Here is a 17,282-nt window from a genome sequence, read left to right on the forward strand (position 1 = left end):
TTCTTTTCCACATCTGATGTCCATTACACATCCATGTGGAGGGGGGATATGGTACGGCCTAAGCAGAGCCATGCCGGGGAAGAAGAAGCCGGGGCAGAAATTTTTACTTGCGCAGAATATACGCTCAACATACATCGGAGCCCATACCACGGCATAGACTACGCTGGGGGCAAATTGATGGGGCATATTCTGCACCCGCTGACCAGTCAACATATTGAGCAAGGTCAAAGATATCCACAGCAAGTCAACGGCTTAGACAAACTTAACCGACAAACTTACCGACGCAGCCTGTCGGCTGTCTCTTGGGTCCCGGCTGGGGCAACTGGCTAGCCGATGCACACATCCGCGAACTCATATCCAAGACCCCTCGGCGGTGAGTCAACAGGGCCCGCCGGCCTGCCATGGGTCCCTCGGCCGAGGGGTAGATCAGTCTTTCCACCTACTAGCCACTTGGCCACTACGTGACAAAAGGTGAAAGTCTATAAATACTCCTCAACTCTCATTGAGGAGGAGATCCACAATTTAACCTAAGAATCACTATTCATCTGGTAATATCTTCCTTATCTCTCTACAATATATACTTCACCAAGTAACAACAACTTATCTCTCTAAGTTTACTGACTTGAGCGTCGGAGTGAGTTCGCTCGGTCCAAAGCCGAGCCCTCAGTTTGTTCATCGTTTCAGGAGACCGCAAGGAGGATTCAACCAAAGACGTCATTCTACAAGCACGGGTGGTAACAAATAACTGCTCTGGAATTACACCCGGAACACATTGCAAACATTTGAACTTACGTGCAATGTTTTTAACTTTTTAAGCATCTTTAGTGGTTCAAAAAACTTGCTTGATTTTTTTAATTTCCTAAAGTAACTAATTTACTATACATCACCATTGATGCAACTGATTCTATCCACGTGCTTTTTAGAGGTCAAACTTGATACAACTGGATTGTAATTATGTTAAAACTTAAGATGTTGACCAGGCTTTGAATGTTGACTCCGTCTGGTTAATGCATCCTTGTTGTAGAAGTTCTTGCACCAAGAGAAGGTATTCTAGCTGCAAAGACTTTTAGAGCTTCGAATTTAATAATTGAAGGTGATATATATGTGTATCGACCCAATTTGTAGTTCTTGAAATTTCCAATTTCTTAAAGAAGGTGGCAGTTAAGCATTGTTGCCGTGAGGCCAACAAAGTCGATAATTGTATGGCTTCCGTTAAACACTCTTGTTCATCTCTTTCAAGGTGGTTTTAAAGTCCATGACTTTCACTTGCCTTGCTCATCCATCCGAAAGAATGAAATAGATTGGTTCTACACTCCTACACTTGACGATTAACCAAATTTCTTTACCTTATCAAAAATAAAAATTCTGCTGATTAGCTTTACACCTAGGGAAGCTACTTTTTTTTTTCAACCTAGGGAAACTAATTGTATTCTTATTGAATGAGTTCAATTCATATTGTTCCAAGATGTTGAATCTAAACAAGAATTTTTCAAATCTCAAATATGCATGTTAATTAAATCCGGCTTTCAAAAGATCACGTTTATAATGAAGAAAATATGATACCAAAACTCCTTTTTTTTGGGTTATGATAAATACAACCTAGTGGGTAAAGAGTTAATATATGCATTAATTGCATTGATTTATGTGTAATTTACTCTCTAATTTCTAAATTAATGTCAAATATAGAAGAATATTAAATGTTTAAATACAACTCATTGAGTTGTATTATCATTTTCCTTCCTTTTTTTTTTGGTAAAGAGAAGGGGAAAAAAGAAATTCCAAACTACAAACTCGGATTATAATAGAGTTTCATTGGATGTAAATGCTATCAAATATGGCTTGTAACAATCTATCTTCAGGATCGAAGCATAAGACATTCTTCTGCTACCTAGGTGTTAATTTACCTATCAAAATATGACCTGTTGGACTGTGTCTACCTATAATCGCAACCTTGCAATTCCATTTTTGTCTAAATTGTGGAGTAAATAATAGAGTTGCTTATGAGCTTGTCCATGTTAGACCATGACAAGTAGCCAGTCATAGTTGGGTCGATGTTTTTCCTTCTAACATTGACGCTCTAGCGTCGTTCGATCGTATTAATGCTATTTGAACCTAGTAGGCAGTCTAAATGTTATATGTGTACTATCTCATGATTCACAAATTACACGGACATATATATAACCGAAAAGTTATAATCAAAACATAAATCACATAGCAAGATAGAGGATTCGAGAAAAGACTTAGTTCGTAGTCATTTACGAAATAAAATTCTTAAAATCCTACGTTTCTTACAACACGTCACTGACCGACCAACTTATCGATGGAATTTCTTCCGTCTACTTTCCTTAATGCGAAAATTACAAACTATACACTTATATATGTACATAAATAAACCGACTTACAACACAAACAACTCCTTCACACACATAATTTCATCAACACATTACACATATGAAAACTTAGCAAAGTTTTCAAAAGATCAACAATTGTTCCTTAACATCAAACCCTAATTTCTCCAAATTGGGCTGAACAGCAAATTGGATCATAGGAGGAGGCCCACAACAAAGCACCAAAACATCATCACCAAATTCCGGCACGTGATCTCTAATTATCTTCTCATTAATAAATCCAACATCATATTTCCACTCCTCATTTCCTTTTTCCACTACATACCATACTTTAACCCTTTCTTTATACTCAACGGCCCATTTATCGAGTTCGTCTCGTAACAAAATATCTTCTTCCGTGCGATTAGCGTAGACCACGTGCATCTCCGTCTCATCCTCATGATCTTTTAATATAGCTTGCATGACTTGGTAAATTGGGGTGATTCCGGTTCCCCCACAGATCATAGCTAATTTTTTAGCATACTTGGGCTTTTCATGGACCATGAAGTTACCCTTTCCAAGGTACTCAATGTGGCCCAATGGGCCTTTAACTTCTATGATTGAGCCCAATTGTAAAGTATCTAAATGTTGGGACATGACCCCACCATTTGGGAATCTTGGGTGTTGGTCCTTGAAGTAAATTTTGACAACTAGGTCAAAATACCCTACTTCATCTATTGTGCTGGTAGGTGTGTACGCTCTCATGATAAGCTTATCGTTACTGCTGGCGCAGACGAATATGTGTTTCCCGCACGGGAGACCGAGGACTTGGTCCTTGGAGGGTAGTGCAAATCGGAACCTCCTCACGTCGTGAGAGAGTGAGACTTTTTCGATTAGCTTACACGGGATTTTCTCGCGTGCTTTCAGGGCTACATTGCGGAATGGGGCAATTTCCGTAATTGGTGCTAAGCTAGACATGAGGGACCCACCGTGGACCGAGCTACCGGGGGATGAACTCGTTGAGTCGGACTGGTACCCCGTGGTGATCAACTCGCCAATTCTATAGTCTTCGAGCATTTTCTTAGCCTTGTCGGAATGGATGGCGTCAAACTCCTCAGTACAATCGGTTCCTGCATTTATTAAAATACTGTCGGACCCACCAGGGTGGTCCTTGAGGAAGCGGGTGGCATCGTACACGTGTCCATGTACGACGATCCACGCTGACTCGGCCGAATTGTGCTTCTTTATTTCTGACATTGAGAACATTTTTGAGTTGGTGTTCATGAAAGGAGTGGATGATGTACGCTTCAATGCAGTTCCACCTGGAACAGAGAGTTCGAGGTGGCGCTCACGTGCCATCCACCCGCCCGGCTTGTTACCGGGTTGTGTTGGGTGTTCGAACACAATACCGATTTCGCCCTTATGGGGCTTGCACACGTTGGTCTTCACTCTGAACCAACAGTTGTTCATCATGCCCTGTATATACATATAAATGTAATAGATTAGAAAAATGTGATTTCTATGATCAAGCAACTAAGCAAGATTAATTATTATAAATAATTTATGAATTTACACATCAAAGTCTTCAATTCAAGTCTAGCTTCTAGAGGTATGTTTAACATAAAATTAGGTGTTATATCAAATAAATTCAGGTAATAATAGTTTGTAATCTATCTGTTGTAGATATTTTTAAAGAGGTAAACAAGACCAAAAAGTTTGTTCTGTTCCCTTGAGCATGGATGAAAACTGCTATTTCATGGTTAAGGGACGAAGTAAACAACTTACATACAAAGTTCACTTGATTTTGAGACACAATGGGTTTTGTCCTGGAACAGTTGGTCTATCTTGTGACGGTTTTATTATAAAAATTAACCATTTAAAAATTCTTATTTACTCCGTATTAGATAGTGGTTACTTTTTATCATAAAGTGGTTATATTTCCTCCGTCTCAAGCTGGTGACAGGGTCATAAATTGTGATATAAGAAATGGTCACTTGTATAGTTGTATACCCAAGGGACAAGGGTTGAAAACAAAACATAAAGAAAAATCAAAGGAGATAGTTGAAGTGGTGGGCAAGAAGGTTTAGTCATGTGTAATATTGTAATGCATGTAACATATTCAATGGGAGATATTTTTTAGCTGCTGAAAAAGTGTTCACTTTCCACCATCGCCGGAAGTTCTTAATTAGAGATTGTTGTTATTTAAGTTCTAAGAAGGTCCACCAATCATTCATATAATCATATCATAAATTTAAAACATTTCATGCTCTCCCCTTTTTATATTAGCAGTTATTCTTGCTTGTAACAAAAAGTAATAGAGAGTATAAAACATGGCCAAAGGATGACGATTTATAATTGAAGTTAGTTTACGTCGATGGTGAATCCGACAAAAAAACTTGAGGAAATTTCTACTAAAGAATAAAAACAAAGCAACAAGCTTCCTATGGGCAATGGCAATATATATAGTTTAAGTAGGTGTAGGACCAATCACATAAAGGGACAAATCAACCATACTCACATACGGAGTATTAGAAATGCCAAACCAACCAATTTTAGACAATATAACACAAAAAGATCAAATGAGGGACCATGTAATAGTAGTGCAATCACAATATACTTCTTCAATTTCAATACGTTTATTCAAAATACGTGAAAGGGATTTTGAACATACCATGACATTCCAAATGAGCTTTTCGGGTTGAGTATTAAGTGTTTCATCCCAGGCACGAACCGCAATCTCTTTAGCACCAAGTAAATCAAGTACCTCTACCTCTAATGACCAAAAACACCAACACCAATACTTGCCATATCTACTTGCTTTCTCTTGTATGTCTAATTGTGCTACTTGCCATGTTTCTCCTCCATCCATTGTTACTTCTACTCTTGTCACTTTCTTTCCTCCTCCTATATAAACATTGTTCAAGTAAATATGTTAATATTAACACGGAAAAAATGAATGATATAACGATAACATTAAAGTTATAGTTAGTTGTTAAACTGAAGTGATCTGATGTGAACTGGCCTGGCCTATATATTCGTATATACTTTAGTCGGTAAATGAAAATCCTGATATACGATTCGTACCCACCTAACTGAAATTTTTTTTTATATAAAATTGCATGTAACAATAATTACATGTAGTGGTTTACGATATAGGTAACATGACCCTTGGGTGGAAGGAAACTACATGGCCTTTGACACACAAAGAAAGGTATAGGTAGTAACTAGTAAGGTATGTAGCAAGTGGAGAGTGTGCGAGGAACAAACGTTAGGTTTGCAATAGCTTTTAAGTCCCACGGGTTTTCTGGGTCTAAAGTCTAATTAATCTATAAGATCCATTGTGGGTCCCTTTTTGGAGAGAAAACTAAAACTAAATATGGACTACGGAAAATGAGACGATATCGCAGACACACAGAATGGTATCGAGTTTTAGAACTATTGTTATTCATGCTACCAGGGTGAGATGATTGCACCGATTGTCAGTATTACCCGATAACGCTCTATCATTAATGGTGGACTACAACTCATTACTCAATTGATTGGTTTGAATTGTGATGCAACCATATTCAAGTAATTGACTTTTCTCCAAGGTCATTGCTATTGAACTTTGGACTAGGCTAGTGTCCTTTTTATGGAGGTATAGATGCTTTAGTTATTAGAACCCTTGCATTTGATTGACGCAATACAGAATTTCAACACTTTTATAAGAAAGAATAAACCTCAATTAATATGAACCAATTGTAGTGACATTCAAAATATGTCGAGATTCGAATTGACCTGACCAAGAGCCATAAAATGCAAAAATGTGTGGACATGGAATCACGTGAGACTAATTTAGTCGAAATAACTAAATTTCTAGCAAATGACTAAAACCTTAACCCGAAAATAACATCATATATTCGATATGACTAAGCATGTGTCTAACCCGATTGACCCGTTTTCCCTACCTTTGAAAGTTCATTGCTTATGGTTGAAAATTAAAAAATACCACTCTCACCCATAGTTTATAATGAGAAACTAAAAAAAAAAAAAAACACAAAATACACTTTACAATTTTCCTATTACTTTTGTCACACTTTTCATATTCTGAATCGGAGACCACTACTTTCTTTTAAAGTCAATATGTTCACTTTTCACCTTCCTCTTGCCTTCTACTTACGATATAATACCGTCTCATATAAAAATTAGCACGATTAATTGCTTAAACATACTAGTATTGACAATTGGACTTAACTTGTGTTTCAAAATAACTAATACAATAAAGTAATGAAATACGTAAAGAAATGACTGATCGAGGAAGAAGTAACAAACCCGAATAAGCGTAACCCCTCAACGTATAAGGACGTTGCGTACTCCACGCGTTAATCGGCAATATCTCTTCGTGGCACGGCGTTGTTATCACCGAGTTTATGTTCAGCTCATTTATTATGTACTCTCCTTTGTACCACCATGCTGCCATTTTCCAAACAATCACATATTAAGACGGTTTTAAGTCAGATTAACTGCAAAATTACCAAGTTGTTTACTTATTAACAAAATGTTTGAAAGTACCTTCAGCGTTTGCAAGTTCAGCATCAACATGAGATGGTAAAACTCGATTATCTTTATAATGGTAGTAACTATCGGACTCAACAGGAGTTACGATAATTCTTTTCAACCATTTAACCATACGTCCACCGATACATCCCGGAATAATCATTCGGACCGGAAATCCATGATCAGGACTTAATTTTTCGCCATTTTGCATGTACGCAATTATAATGTCACGTGCCGAATCCATAGCATATTCTTTACGAATACTAGTCCCATACTTGGACCCGCCACCTCCAGGCAGGTCCTCAGCGCCCTCAAAACAAACATTGAGGGCACCTTTTTTAGAACCCATAATTCCACATCTCTTAAGCACGTCCTTTAAGGGGACGCCACGCCATACAGAAGTAGATACGCCGGCGGCCCCCCAATTAAAACCTATAGTTTGTCTAACCATATTTTGTTCCTTTCTGCGGTTCCCAGCACATACCAATGTGACTGGGAACTCGCGGTACTGGAACTCATTGACCAATTGGTCCATACTTAACCGGGTTGGTTTCTTAACCAACCCGGTTATCTCCAAACTCCAGTCCTCCCACTTTGCGTTAGGAACTGCACCGTGGTTCCTAACGTAATGTAACGGGACTGGAGTTAAAAACCCGTGGTGCATTAACCGGGTCAACGGAGGCTCAGAATTAAACGGGTGTTTACCCGTAAGGCGGATCATTGACGGGTTACGTTCAACCCAATGATCCGCCGTGCCTTCGTCACGACTATCTAAAATCGACGGCTCTAATTCCGTATTACCCTTCTTGATTAACTCATTCCAACCGTTGATCATTTCTTCGTCATTGTCGTCATCATCACTATCGCTACCGCTACCACTAGATTCGTGTTTTTTACCGTTACCGTAATTATTTTCTTGGAATTTAACGTAAGGTTTTGAAAGAGCTTCATTTGTAGGGCGAGTAAAGTTACGGCGGGTGGTGAATGGGGATCGAAAGACGCCGTTTATGCGTGGCGGCGTTTGATGATATTGGCGTTGGTCTACTGACGTTGCCATTGTTTAAATGTAGGTAATTTTGAGGGTTTTGGGTAAAATGTATTTGCGGTAAAAAAAATAGAGAGAGAATATATATTTTTTTTTTTTACTTTTTTTTACCGTGTTTCTCTATCTAGAGTTTGTTGTGTTTTTGGAAAAATTGGGAGTGTGGTTGGTGCTATTATATAGGAGTGTAAAAGGGCCTAGTTGTAATTTTATAATTTATTGAAAAGTCCCTGTGAATAAAATATTTAGTGGAAATGGAAAGATATTTGAGCCCCTTGTTCGTGTGATCGTGTGTAGTGCACTTGACCACTTGTTTTGTGGTCTTAAAAAGAACACACAAATGTTATGGGATATAGGACAATATAAAAAAATGTCTCAAAAATTGAGATATTAATTTCGCAGTTAAAATAAAGTGTAATAAGTCTCTGTTTGATAAAATTACCTGAAATTTAAAAAAGTAGATGAAAATGAAAATCTAAAATTTGGAAAGGTAGTTGAAATTGAGAAGCTGATAAGCTAACTGATTATATAAAAATTGATTTACAAATCGAAAAGTTAGTTGATTTTTGACGAAAAAACGTAAAAAAATCTTATAATTAATGGTTTGCTTCTAAAAATGCAAGTAGAAAATGCTCGGTATGTTAGATGGAATTTGATGATTTAATTAGGTTCGAACCTATTAAAAAAAAAATATTTACTGTTATTAATAAAGAGGATCCTACTTTTTTTTCGCGCTAATCATAAGTAAAACTTTTCATTCTATCACGCTATCAGCTATGCTAATTAACATCTCCAAACTTTATTTAATGCAATACAACAATTAAAGTGACGAAGTTAGAAAAGACGAATGGGTAATGTTATAAGATACACACGGAAAAAATTCAAAATATTTAACTTAAAATTCCGAAATTTTTATCCGATAGGAAGCGAGCCCCTGCCGCCCTCACTATCCGTCTATCCCCCTAGCTCGACCGCTGAGAAGTGAGAACCAGAGGCGTCGTTACGGGGGTGCAGTGGGTGCGCTTGCATCCCCCCTGATTTCAGAAAAAAATGTTAATATATATAAAGAAACATCTAAAGACTTGAGATCTATTATGGTGCAATGGTTAGAAACTTGGATTTTATCCAACAGATCACCGGTTCGAGACTTTTAGTAGGCAATTTTTACTTTTTTTTATTTATCAAAGATTTTTGATCTTTCCTAGGGCCTAGAATAGAGTGAGTGGTGTGGAAAAGTACCCAGTAGACGAGGAGTTGCAAATTGAAATAAATGACATTCGAGGAATTTATGGAGTATTTCTGTAAACAATAATTCTTGTGAGACGTCTCACCGTGACTGTGAGACGGTGAGACGATCCCATTATATATAACGACAACTCATTTATTAACACTAAATGAACAACTTTTTTTATAAAAATGAATCGTCTCATAGTTTGAGACCGTCTTATTCTAGAATTTGTGTTCTTTAAATTGGTCTGTTTTGGTATCTTTTAATAGTTATGTTTTTGATCATCCATTTTATATGATATAGGGAGTATAGTTTGTTTGAATTAATACATCATTCTCTCTTAAAAGAGGCTATTAATTCGAAAATTTGACAGCATACAGTATTAAAAAGACGCCTAACTTTGTAATATTCGATTAATATTTCATTTTTTTAGAAGCATATAAATTTGCACCCCTCTAAATAAATCCTAGATACGCCACTGGTGAGAACATATGTTATGAAAAAGGTGTATTTTCTGAAGTTGTGAGTCATTGAAAACGTGATAAATTTTTTTATATCTACGAAAATTTAATCGATAAAACATGTACGTAGTTGATGACTTATTAGTTATTACTGTGGCCTAGGCCGTAGGCTATGGACTTCTCTAGTACACTGATTTACGTTTACCGACTATATTTCTTTTCTTTTTCTTTTTTCTTTTGAAAAGGCATTTTACTATTTTTGCATGGTGCATTTTCTCAATCCTGTTTTACGTAACTCCATGCTGCCAATCTGCCATGCATTATTCGGTGCGATGATACCATGGTCCATTGACTAATAGACAATAGCTTTCGATTAAAAAGCTGCACTATACTCCCTCCATTCAACTCCACAAGGCTATTATTTCTTTTGCACACTATTTACAAGCGAACATTCAACTTCAATTTTCTCTCGATACATAAGTGAAAATATATTCATGTGAGATCTTATTTGATTCGTCTTTAAGAGTACATTAAAAATATCTAACTTGTATAATTTTTGCAAATACGTAACTAAAGATATTTGCCGAGTAAAAGCCGCGTTGGCAAACGTGATAAAGTATAATGGCCTTGTGGAGTTGAATGGAGGGAGTATGAACCTACCCTGGTGATACGTTTTTCGATTCCAACTTTTTAACTGGTCCGTGTTCCAGTAAGGATTCTTTGTTCCATTTGGTATTTTATTTCGTATCTTATTCTCCACACATTTTGACACATCAACATTTTAGCATATGTGTTGCATATTTTTTATTTGCAGCAAGTGACGTGTCAAAAGATAAGTGCGGTGACACATAAAATGTGACACAAAAGTGGAACAAATAATCCTTACTGCCCGTATTCCATGTTCATAGCAAATCTCCTAGTGAATGACATTATATCAATGTCTTAAAATAAAAATAAGTTAAATATACTCTCACTTGTATAATTAGTACATACTATGTATACTGGATAATTTGTTGTTAGTACCCAAAAATCTTTCGTTTAATTGTTTAATTTTTCCACCCATGATGCTTAATTAAGACAGATATTATCATTTTAAACAATACTTTGTGTAATTCGTAACGATGAAGGTAATTAATAACAATGATTGAACAATGAAATATTTAATACGGAGTATTGTTTTTTCAAATTTCGAAACTAAAGTTTTAAAATATTATATATGCTTGAAAAGAGTTCTCGTTCAATTAAATAACCTGTTTCGGGTGTAATTCCGGAGCAGGATTTGTTACCACGTGAGCTTGTAGAATGATGACTTTGCTTGACTCTTCCTTTCGACCTCTCCTGAAACAATGAACAAACTGAGGGCTCGGCTTGGTACCGAGCGTACTCACTCCGACGCTCAAGTCAGTAAACTTAGAAAGGATTAAGTTGTGTGTTACTTGGCAAAGTGTATTGTAGAGAGATAAGGGAGTTAATACCAGATGAATAGTGAGTTTTCGGGTTATTTTCGGATCCTTTTCTCAATGAGAGAAGTGGAGTATTTATAGACTTTCACCTTTTGTCACGTAGTGGCCAAGTGGCAGAGCAGGTGGAAAGACTGTTCTACCCTCGGCCGAGGGACCCATGACAGCCTACCGGCTGGTTGACTCCATGCCGAGGGGACTTGGATGTGAGTACGCGGATATGTCTCCCGGCTGTCTGGTTGCCTAGCCGAGACCCAAGTGACAGGCCAACAGGCTCGTCGGTTAGGCTGTCTAATACGTTGACTTGCTGTGGATGTCTTTGACCTTGCTCAATATGTTGACTCGGTCAGCGGGTGCAGAATATGCCCCATCAATTTGCCCCCAGCGTAGTCTATGCCGTGGTATGAACCTTCGATGAGTGTTGAGCGTATTCTGCGCAAGTTGAATTTCTTCCCCGACTTCTTCTTTCTCGGCTTGGTTCTGCTAAGGCCGTATCATATCCCCCCTCCACATGGATGTGTAATGGACATCAAATGTGGAAAAGAAAACGGCGCTGGCCGAGACCGAGGTTGAGAGTGTCGTGTGCTTTTGATTGCCCCCAGCCGGTGCTGCCAAGCTTTGTTGAGAATGGGCCGTTTGGCAAGTAGATACCAAGGATCGTGTTGAAGAAGGTACGTCGATTGGCATTCTGTCAAGGAGCGTGTTGAAGAAGTTTTGTAACTGTTTGTCGATTGACATTTCATGGCTGCATGCTTGACACGTGGCTCGGCGTTGATTGGTTGACGCCTCATGGGCTTCGCCCTGATTGGTCCGTTTCATGGGCTTTGCTCTATAAATAGAGCAGTTAGCCCCTGATTTTGGCCACCAAAAATTCACTTTCTCAAAAAAATTTCTTCTCTCTAGCCTTCTTTGACGAAACTTCTCTCTAGTCTTCAAAGCGTTACTCGGCGTAACACTTTTCCAAGGTAAACAAACAAATTTTTCAACTTTTATTTGTTAAGTATTTGTTGTCATGTCTTCTGCTGATGCTGGACCTAGTACTTATGCGCCAGGGGGCGAACCGTCGCATCCTGATGAGCAGGAGCCGCTTGCTGTTACCCCGCTAAGGATCGGGGGCCCCAGGTCTCCTTCTCCTGAAATTGATGAGGGATATTTGGAGGGTATTGATGATGACGATGAGGAAGGGACTCATTCTGATGAGGAGAGGCCGCATCTCTTGGATCACGGCGACGCCTGTAAGATCAGTCCAGATCGTGCTTGGACGAACAAGTTCGCCAGTTGTTCTGGTTCTGAACTTTTTGAAGATCATTACTCCTTCGGCATGGGGTATAAAATTGTCATCCCTGAGGAAGGTCAGGCGGTATGTTGTCCTCCCAAGGGCTGTATCGGCGTATACATCAGACACCTGGAGTATGGGCTCCGGTTTCCTCTGAATGAATATGTTGCTGCTATTATTAAAGCCATGAACGTCGCCGTGGCCCAACTGCATCCGTGGCCGTCAGGACGATTGTTGGTTTTGTATGGTTGTGTCTTTTCAAAGGGGAGGCCCCTACGGTGAACCTATTTCGCCGGCTTCACCACCTTCGACAGAATGTCCTAGGTGGCACGGGGTGGTATAGCATACAGACTGAGCCGGGTTATGTCACCGTCTCTAAGCTTACTTCCTACAAGGACTGGAAGGCGCGGTGGGTATACGTTGAGGTTCCGGAGGATTATCCACTGCCCCGGTCCTTCCAGCACCGCGTCAATTTGCGGTGTGAGAGTCGGGGGGAGCGTGAGAAATATGTCTCCCGAAATAAGCTTAAGATGGACGCCTTGAAGGTCTATCTTAATGAGGACGAAAGGCGGGCAATGAAGTTGTTTGAGGCCGAGAAGGATGGGACGCCGAAGGGATGGATGCCCCCGACGCAGATCGTTCTTCAGGATGAGCTGCTCTGCCACGTCGGCCTCATACCGGCCCTCGAACGGGGTGAGTGGGGTCGGTGTGAGGCCCATCTCTGGCTTTTATGTTTCTGTTTTTGAACTTGTTTTATTTCTTTTGCTTAACTCCTGCTGCGTTTCTTTTGCAGACCGATTTGGCCCGGCACTGTCTGTCTCTGCTCTCTAGAGGTTGGGACTTGACGAGAACGGGAAAGTCGTTGAGCTGCATCCTAAGGCCCAGACACGTGATCGCCGACCGGCTCCTAACGAACTCATGGACCAGCAGTTGAAGGCACTGGATGTATGATATGGAGTATTATATTTTCTTTAAATTGTAAAATGGCGATCACAATAAATTTGTAATGAGATCGACCGTCTCTCATAAAGTCTACTACTTATTATCCTTTATTAACGAGCATTCCACAAGTTATAATTTCTAAACTCTACGAAGTTCTAAAAATACGGGGTATTATGTTGTAAGCAAAAAAAAATTATACTCCATACTACAACACCTTATTTATTTTATTTATTAGTAGGAATTTAGGATCCTTGTGATCTTGGTTTTTTGTGCAAATCCTTGTGATCTTGGTTTTTGGTGCAAATCAACAATTAAGAAAAACAATTAACTCGTATTAAGGTCGGATTTGAGAAGTGGCGTATCGGCAGTTCAATAGACAACTAGATAAAAAGGTGGGACTCCATTTAGATTGTTGGTTTACTGCAAAAACCAAGTACTATTGACCATTCCATGTAATATTGTTGATTTGTTTGCACATATTTTGGTATCCGTCACTCCAAAGTGACGGATACGTGCCGTATTCAAAGAGATTTTGTGTTCATTTTAGGCCTTTATATTTTAAGCGTAAGATGGGTTAACTAATTAAAATAAAACAAAAGTAGAATACATGAGAATAAGTAGCATATTTTTCTTATATGAGCATGTAAATGTTAAGACGAATATATCTGACCCGTCTTAAACACACTTATTGGTATTGTTGTTGGTAGATATTTCCAATCCACTAAAAATTGTATTTGCAAATTGTACCAATGATTGAACAACAATCACACACCATTACACCAACATATCTTTATGGAGAATGAATTATCTCCATTTCTTTCTCTCCATTTTATGGCAATTGCAAACCACCTTTTGTTATGGTCAAGAAAAGATGGGACTAGGAATTAGACATGGTGTTTGTTGGTTGGGTTAGGGTCAAATACGAGTCAAGTAAACTATACTCGATTACATATTTTGAACAATGGATCGGGTGGGTGTGAATACTCATCCCCATTGATTAAAGACTACCCACGATTCCACGGGGTTGTGAAGAAGAGTTCAAACTTATATCAGATCATATAATATGTGAGGAATTTCGTCTGTTCGATCTATTATTATCAATTGAATTTATTCTAAGCTTACAAAGTTGTGAGTTTAGCAAGTCTTTTCCTCTAATTGTGCCTTAGACATATCTTTAAAACAATAATAAAACTTACGGAATGTATTAATTGTGAAGTTAATAATAAAACTTACGGAAATAAGTTTATTTGTCAAAATATTTTTTTATTAACCACTCTTTTTCACAAAAGACAATCAATATATTGAGGTCCTTTAAATTTAATTAATGACCATCATTGCCGAGGTTTTGTTTTAGTATATGCTCATTAACTCATATCAACCTGAACCTATCAAAATATCGTCAATTGATCAACTTATTACTCATCCGCAACCACCCAAAATACACAAAAACTCGATTTTGGAAATGAACAAAATTTAACTATATTATCATTACCTAAAAATTAAATATCCAATTTATTTAACATTTTAGCATGCATGTCTACTAGAAAGTACTAGTAAGTTGTAACTAAATTATTTTTAAAATATTATGGACAAAAATAATTAAAGAGACATGTCATAAAACAACCCAAGACATCACCAAGAGACAGATGACTCCTTTTAGTATTGACTCCCCTTCCCTTCGTAGTTCGTCCTTGGACCGTCCTCAGATGTAACCTTGTTTTAACCTTTACTCGTATTTGATTTCGTTACAATTGTGTGATAATTTTAACATTATTCAATTATAACAATTCCCCCACATATTCAAATTCTTTGTCTTATACTTTTAATGCCTGGCATCCATAGATTTGGGGAGCCATATTCATGTCCCTTTCCCCTCGTAAAAACGACCACATGGTTCTACATATGTTAGTGACATCATCACATCGATCAGATTTACGAATTTTTATTTAAAACGGAAATATTCAGCTGTAAAGTCAAGATTTATGATTAGAGGGGGAGGAAATTTTTATCGAGGACAAACAAGTATGTTGTACCATAAGACAAACTCGAAAAAAGGTCAAAAAATTTGAACTAAGACTTTCGCATTTTTCATAGTTAGTTCAATGGGGCTGAGAAACCAAGTGATCGTGATTAGAGGTCGAGTTAATTCACCAGTTTCAATTATTTATTTACATGTAATGTTACTCCCTAGAGTCCCTACTAAAAAAAAGGTAATGATAAATGCAGCTCTTAAAATTGTATTTATGCATTTAATATCATCCATATTTTGATAGTATTAATTTAAGAATTACTAAATTACACATAAATCAATGTAATTAATGCATAATTAAGATTTTATTTACCTCTTTTGACTCCTTAAATACCGCACTAATTTATCATTTTCCAAAAAAAGAAGAAGTAAAAGAAGAATAGTCCTGAATAGATGAACCAAGCTCACTTTATTTGTCAACACGGAGTACTTAAAACAATTATATTCGTGTAAGTTTCATCTCACTTCTCTATATTTTTCACTATTCAATAATATACATTATTTCGAGTAATATACATTAGTTTCGGTATAAAATGAAAGTGTGAGTATTATTTGGGTTATATGAAAAATAGAATAGTCAGTATTGCATTTTTACCTCAAAGTTTACTTATTACTTATGAAAAATGAGTTGACGACACTAGTGACACCCAATCTGAACGTCATTCTTTCACATGTAATAAGTGAGGACCCTTACAATAATAAAAGCATGTGAGAGGGTGACACCCAATCTCGGCGCCACCTGGTGACGCCCTATCATTATATACAGAGTAACTATTTTTGGACCCTCGAAATTTGGGACTCCAATTTTAAAATCTTTTGAATTTACTTTTTTTTTTTGTCTAAACCATCCGGTAATCCGAACCATATTGGACCGACTAATCCGGATTTCGGGGCGTGTCCAAGGATTACGGTATTTAAACCCCTCCCAATCGCAGTTGTGGGGGATCGATCCGCAGACCTCCCTACCAAGCGTAGCCCCATGCTACCACTGCGTCAACCAACGATTGGTATCTTTTTGTTGGAGTAGCAGCGGAAATTATAGGCTTCTAATAGAATAATATGAAATATATTCTCACTAAAGTTGAACAAGAAATAATATAGCTGAACAATAAACGTGTATGAAGAAATGTAAATGTCTACGAAAAAAGATTGATTTCTGACAATCTATTTGTTGATATATATTGTGATGATATAAACTACAAAACTTCTGAAGAATTTATAATAACTTACAAGCTAAACAATTTGTGGATTACATTAACCACAAATATATGCCTCACATTTCTCCCTATTACTTCTCTACCATTCACTGAAGTAACTCACCAAATGAAATGCACTTTTATTTTCACTTTCCTTATTTAGCACTCTATATTTAGCTCTACTAAATACTCCCACAATTCTCCACCTCGTTCACAATTTGAAATCCTTAAATTTTGGACGAACAAATTGCGTTATCTTAGTCGTCGGCTGCACCACAATGACCATGGTTGCCTACGTACCCTGAAGCGGGATCAAGCCAATCGTAGTTCAAACAATCCCTTCACATGACTTAACATGCGAAAATATTTAGCAAGTCCTTACAATGCTGGAACTTACTACCTGCAACAACCTTGGTTAACATATCGGCTGGATTTTCATCAGTATGTACTTTCGTGAGAGAAATATGACCTTCCTCGACAACGTCTCGTACAAAATGATACCTTACATCAATATGCTTGGTCCGAGCATGATGAACTTGATTTTTAGCCAAGTGAATTGCACTTTGACTATCACAACTCAGTTTAACATAGTCCTGCTTCATACCCAAATCATCTAGAAGACCTCTCAGCCACAACGCTTCTTTCACTCCTTCTGCAACTGCCATATACTCGGCCTCTGTAGTAGATAGTGCCACTGTAGCCTGTAACATCGATCGCCAACTAACCGGAGCACCGTGTATTTTAAACACATAACCAGTAGTAGACCTTCGTCTATCTAGATCACC

General features: G+C 37.8%; 1 protein-coding gene across 1 annotated transcript; it reads right to left on the bottom strand.

Moving 5' to 3' along the window:
- Positions 1 to 2,174: 2,174 nt before the first annotated feature.
- Positions 2,175 to 8,052, bottom strand: LOC141604865 (nitrate reductase [NADH]-like). Its single transcript, XM_074423414.1, has 4 exons — positions 6,879 to 8,052; positions 6,639 to 6,779; positions 4,999 to 5,231; positions 2,175 to 3,803 (listed from the first exon to the last, which is right to left on the bottom strand). Exons 1-4 carry the CDS (start codon positions 7,918 to 7,920, stop codon positions 2,472 to 2,474), a joined length of 2,748 nt encoding a protein of 915 aa, XP_074279515.1. The 5' UTR covers positions 7,921 to 8,052; the 3' UTR covers positions 2,175 to 2,471.
- Positions 8,053 to 17,282: the final 9,230 nt, after the last annotated feature.

Source organism: Silene latifolia, chromosome 10 (assembly GCF_048544455.1).
Source record: "Silene latifolia isolate original U9 population chromosome 10, ASM4854445v1, whole genome shotgun sequence".
Lineage (NCBI taxonomy): Eukaryota > Viridiplantae > Streptophyta > Magnoliopsida > Caryophyllales > Caryophyllaceae > Silene > Silene latifolia.

What these genes read in the sequence shown, in the direction of transcription:
- LOC141604865 (XM_074423414.1), bottom strand. Translation starts at nt 7,920, where the DNA reads ATGGCAACGTCAGTAGACCAACGCCAATATCATCAAACGCCGCCACGC. An exon ending in TGAACTTGCAAACGCTGAAG is followed by an intron (nt 6,780 to 6,878) that starts GTACTTTCAAAC and finishes GGAAAATGGCAG; the next exon opens with CATGGTGGTACAAAGGAGAG. An exon ending in GAGGGGTTACGCTTATTCGG is followed by an intron (nt 5,232 to 6,638) that starts GTTTGTTACTTC and finishes ATGTTTATATAG; the next exon opens with GAGGAGGAAAGAAAGTGACA.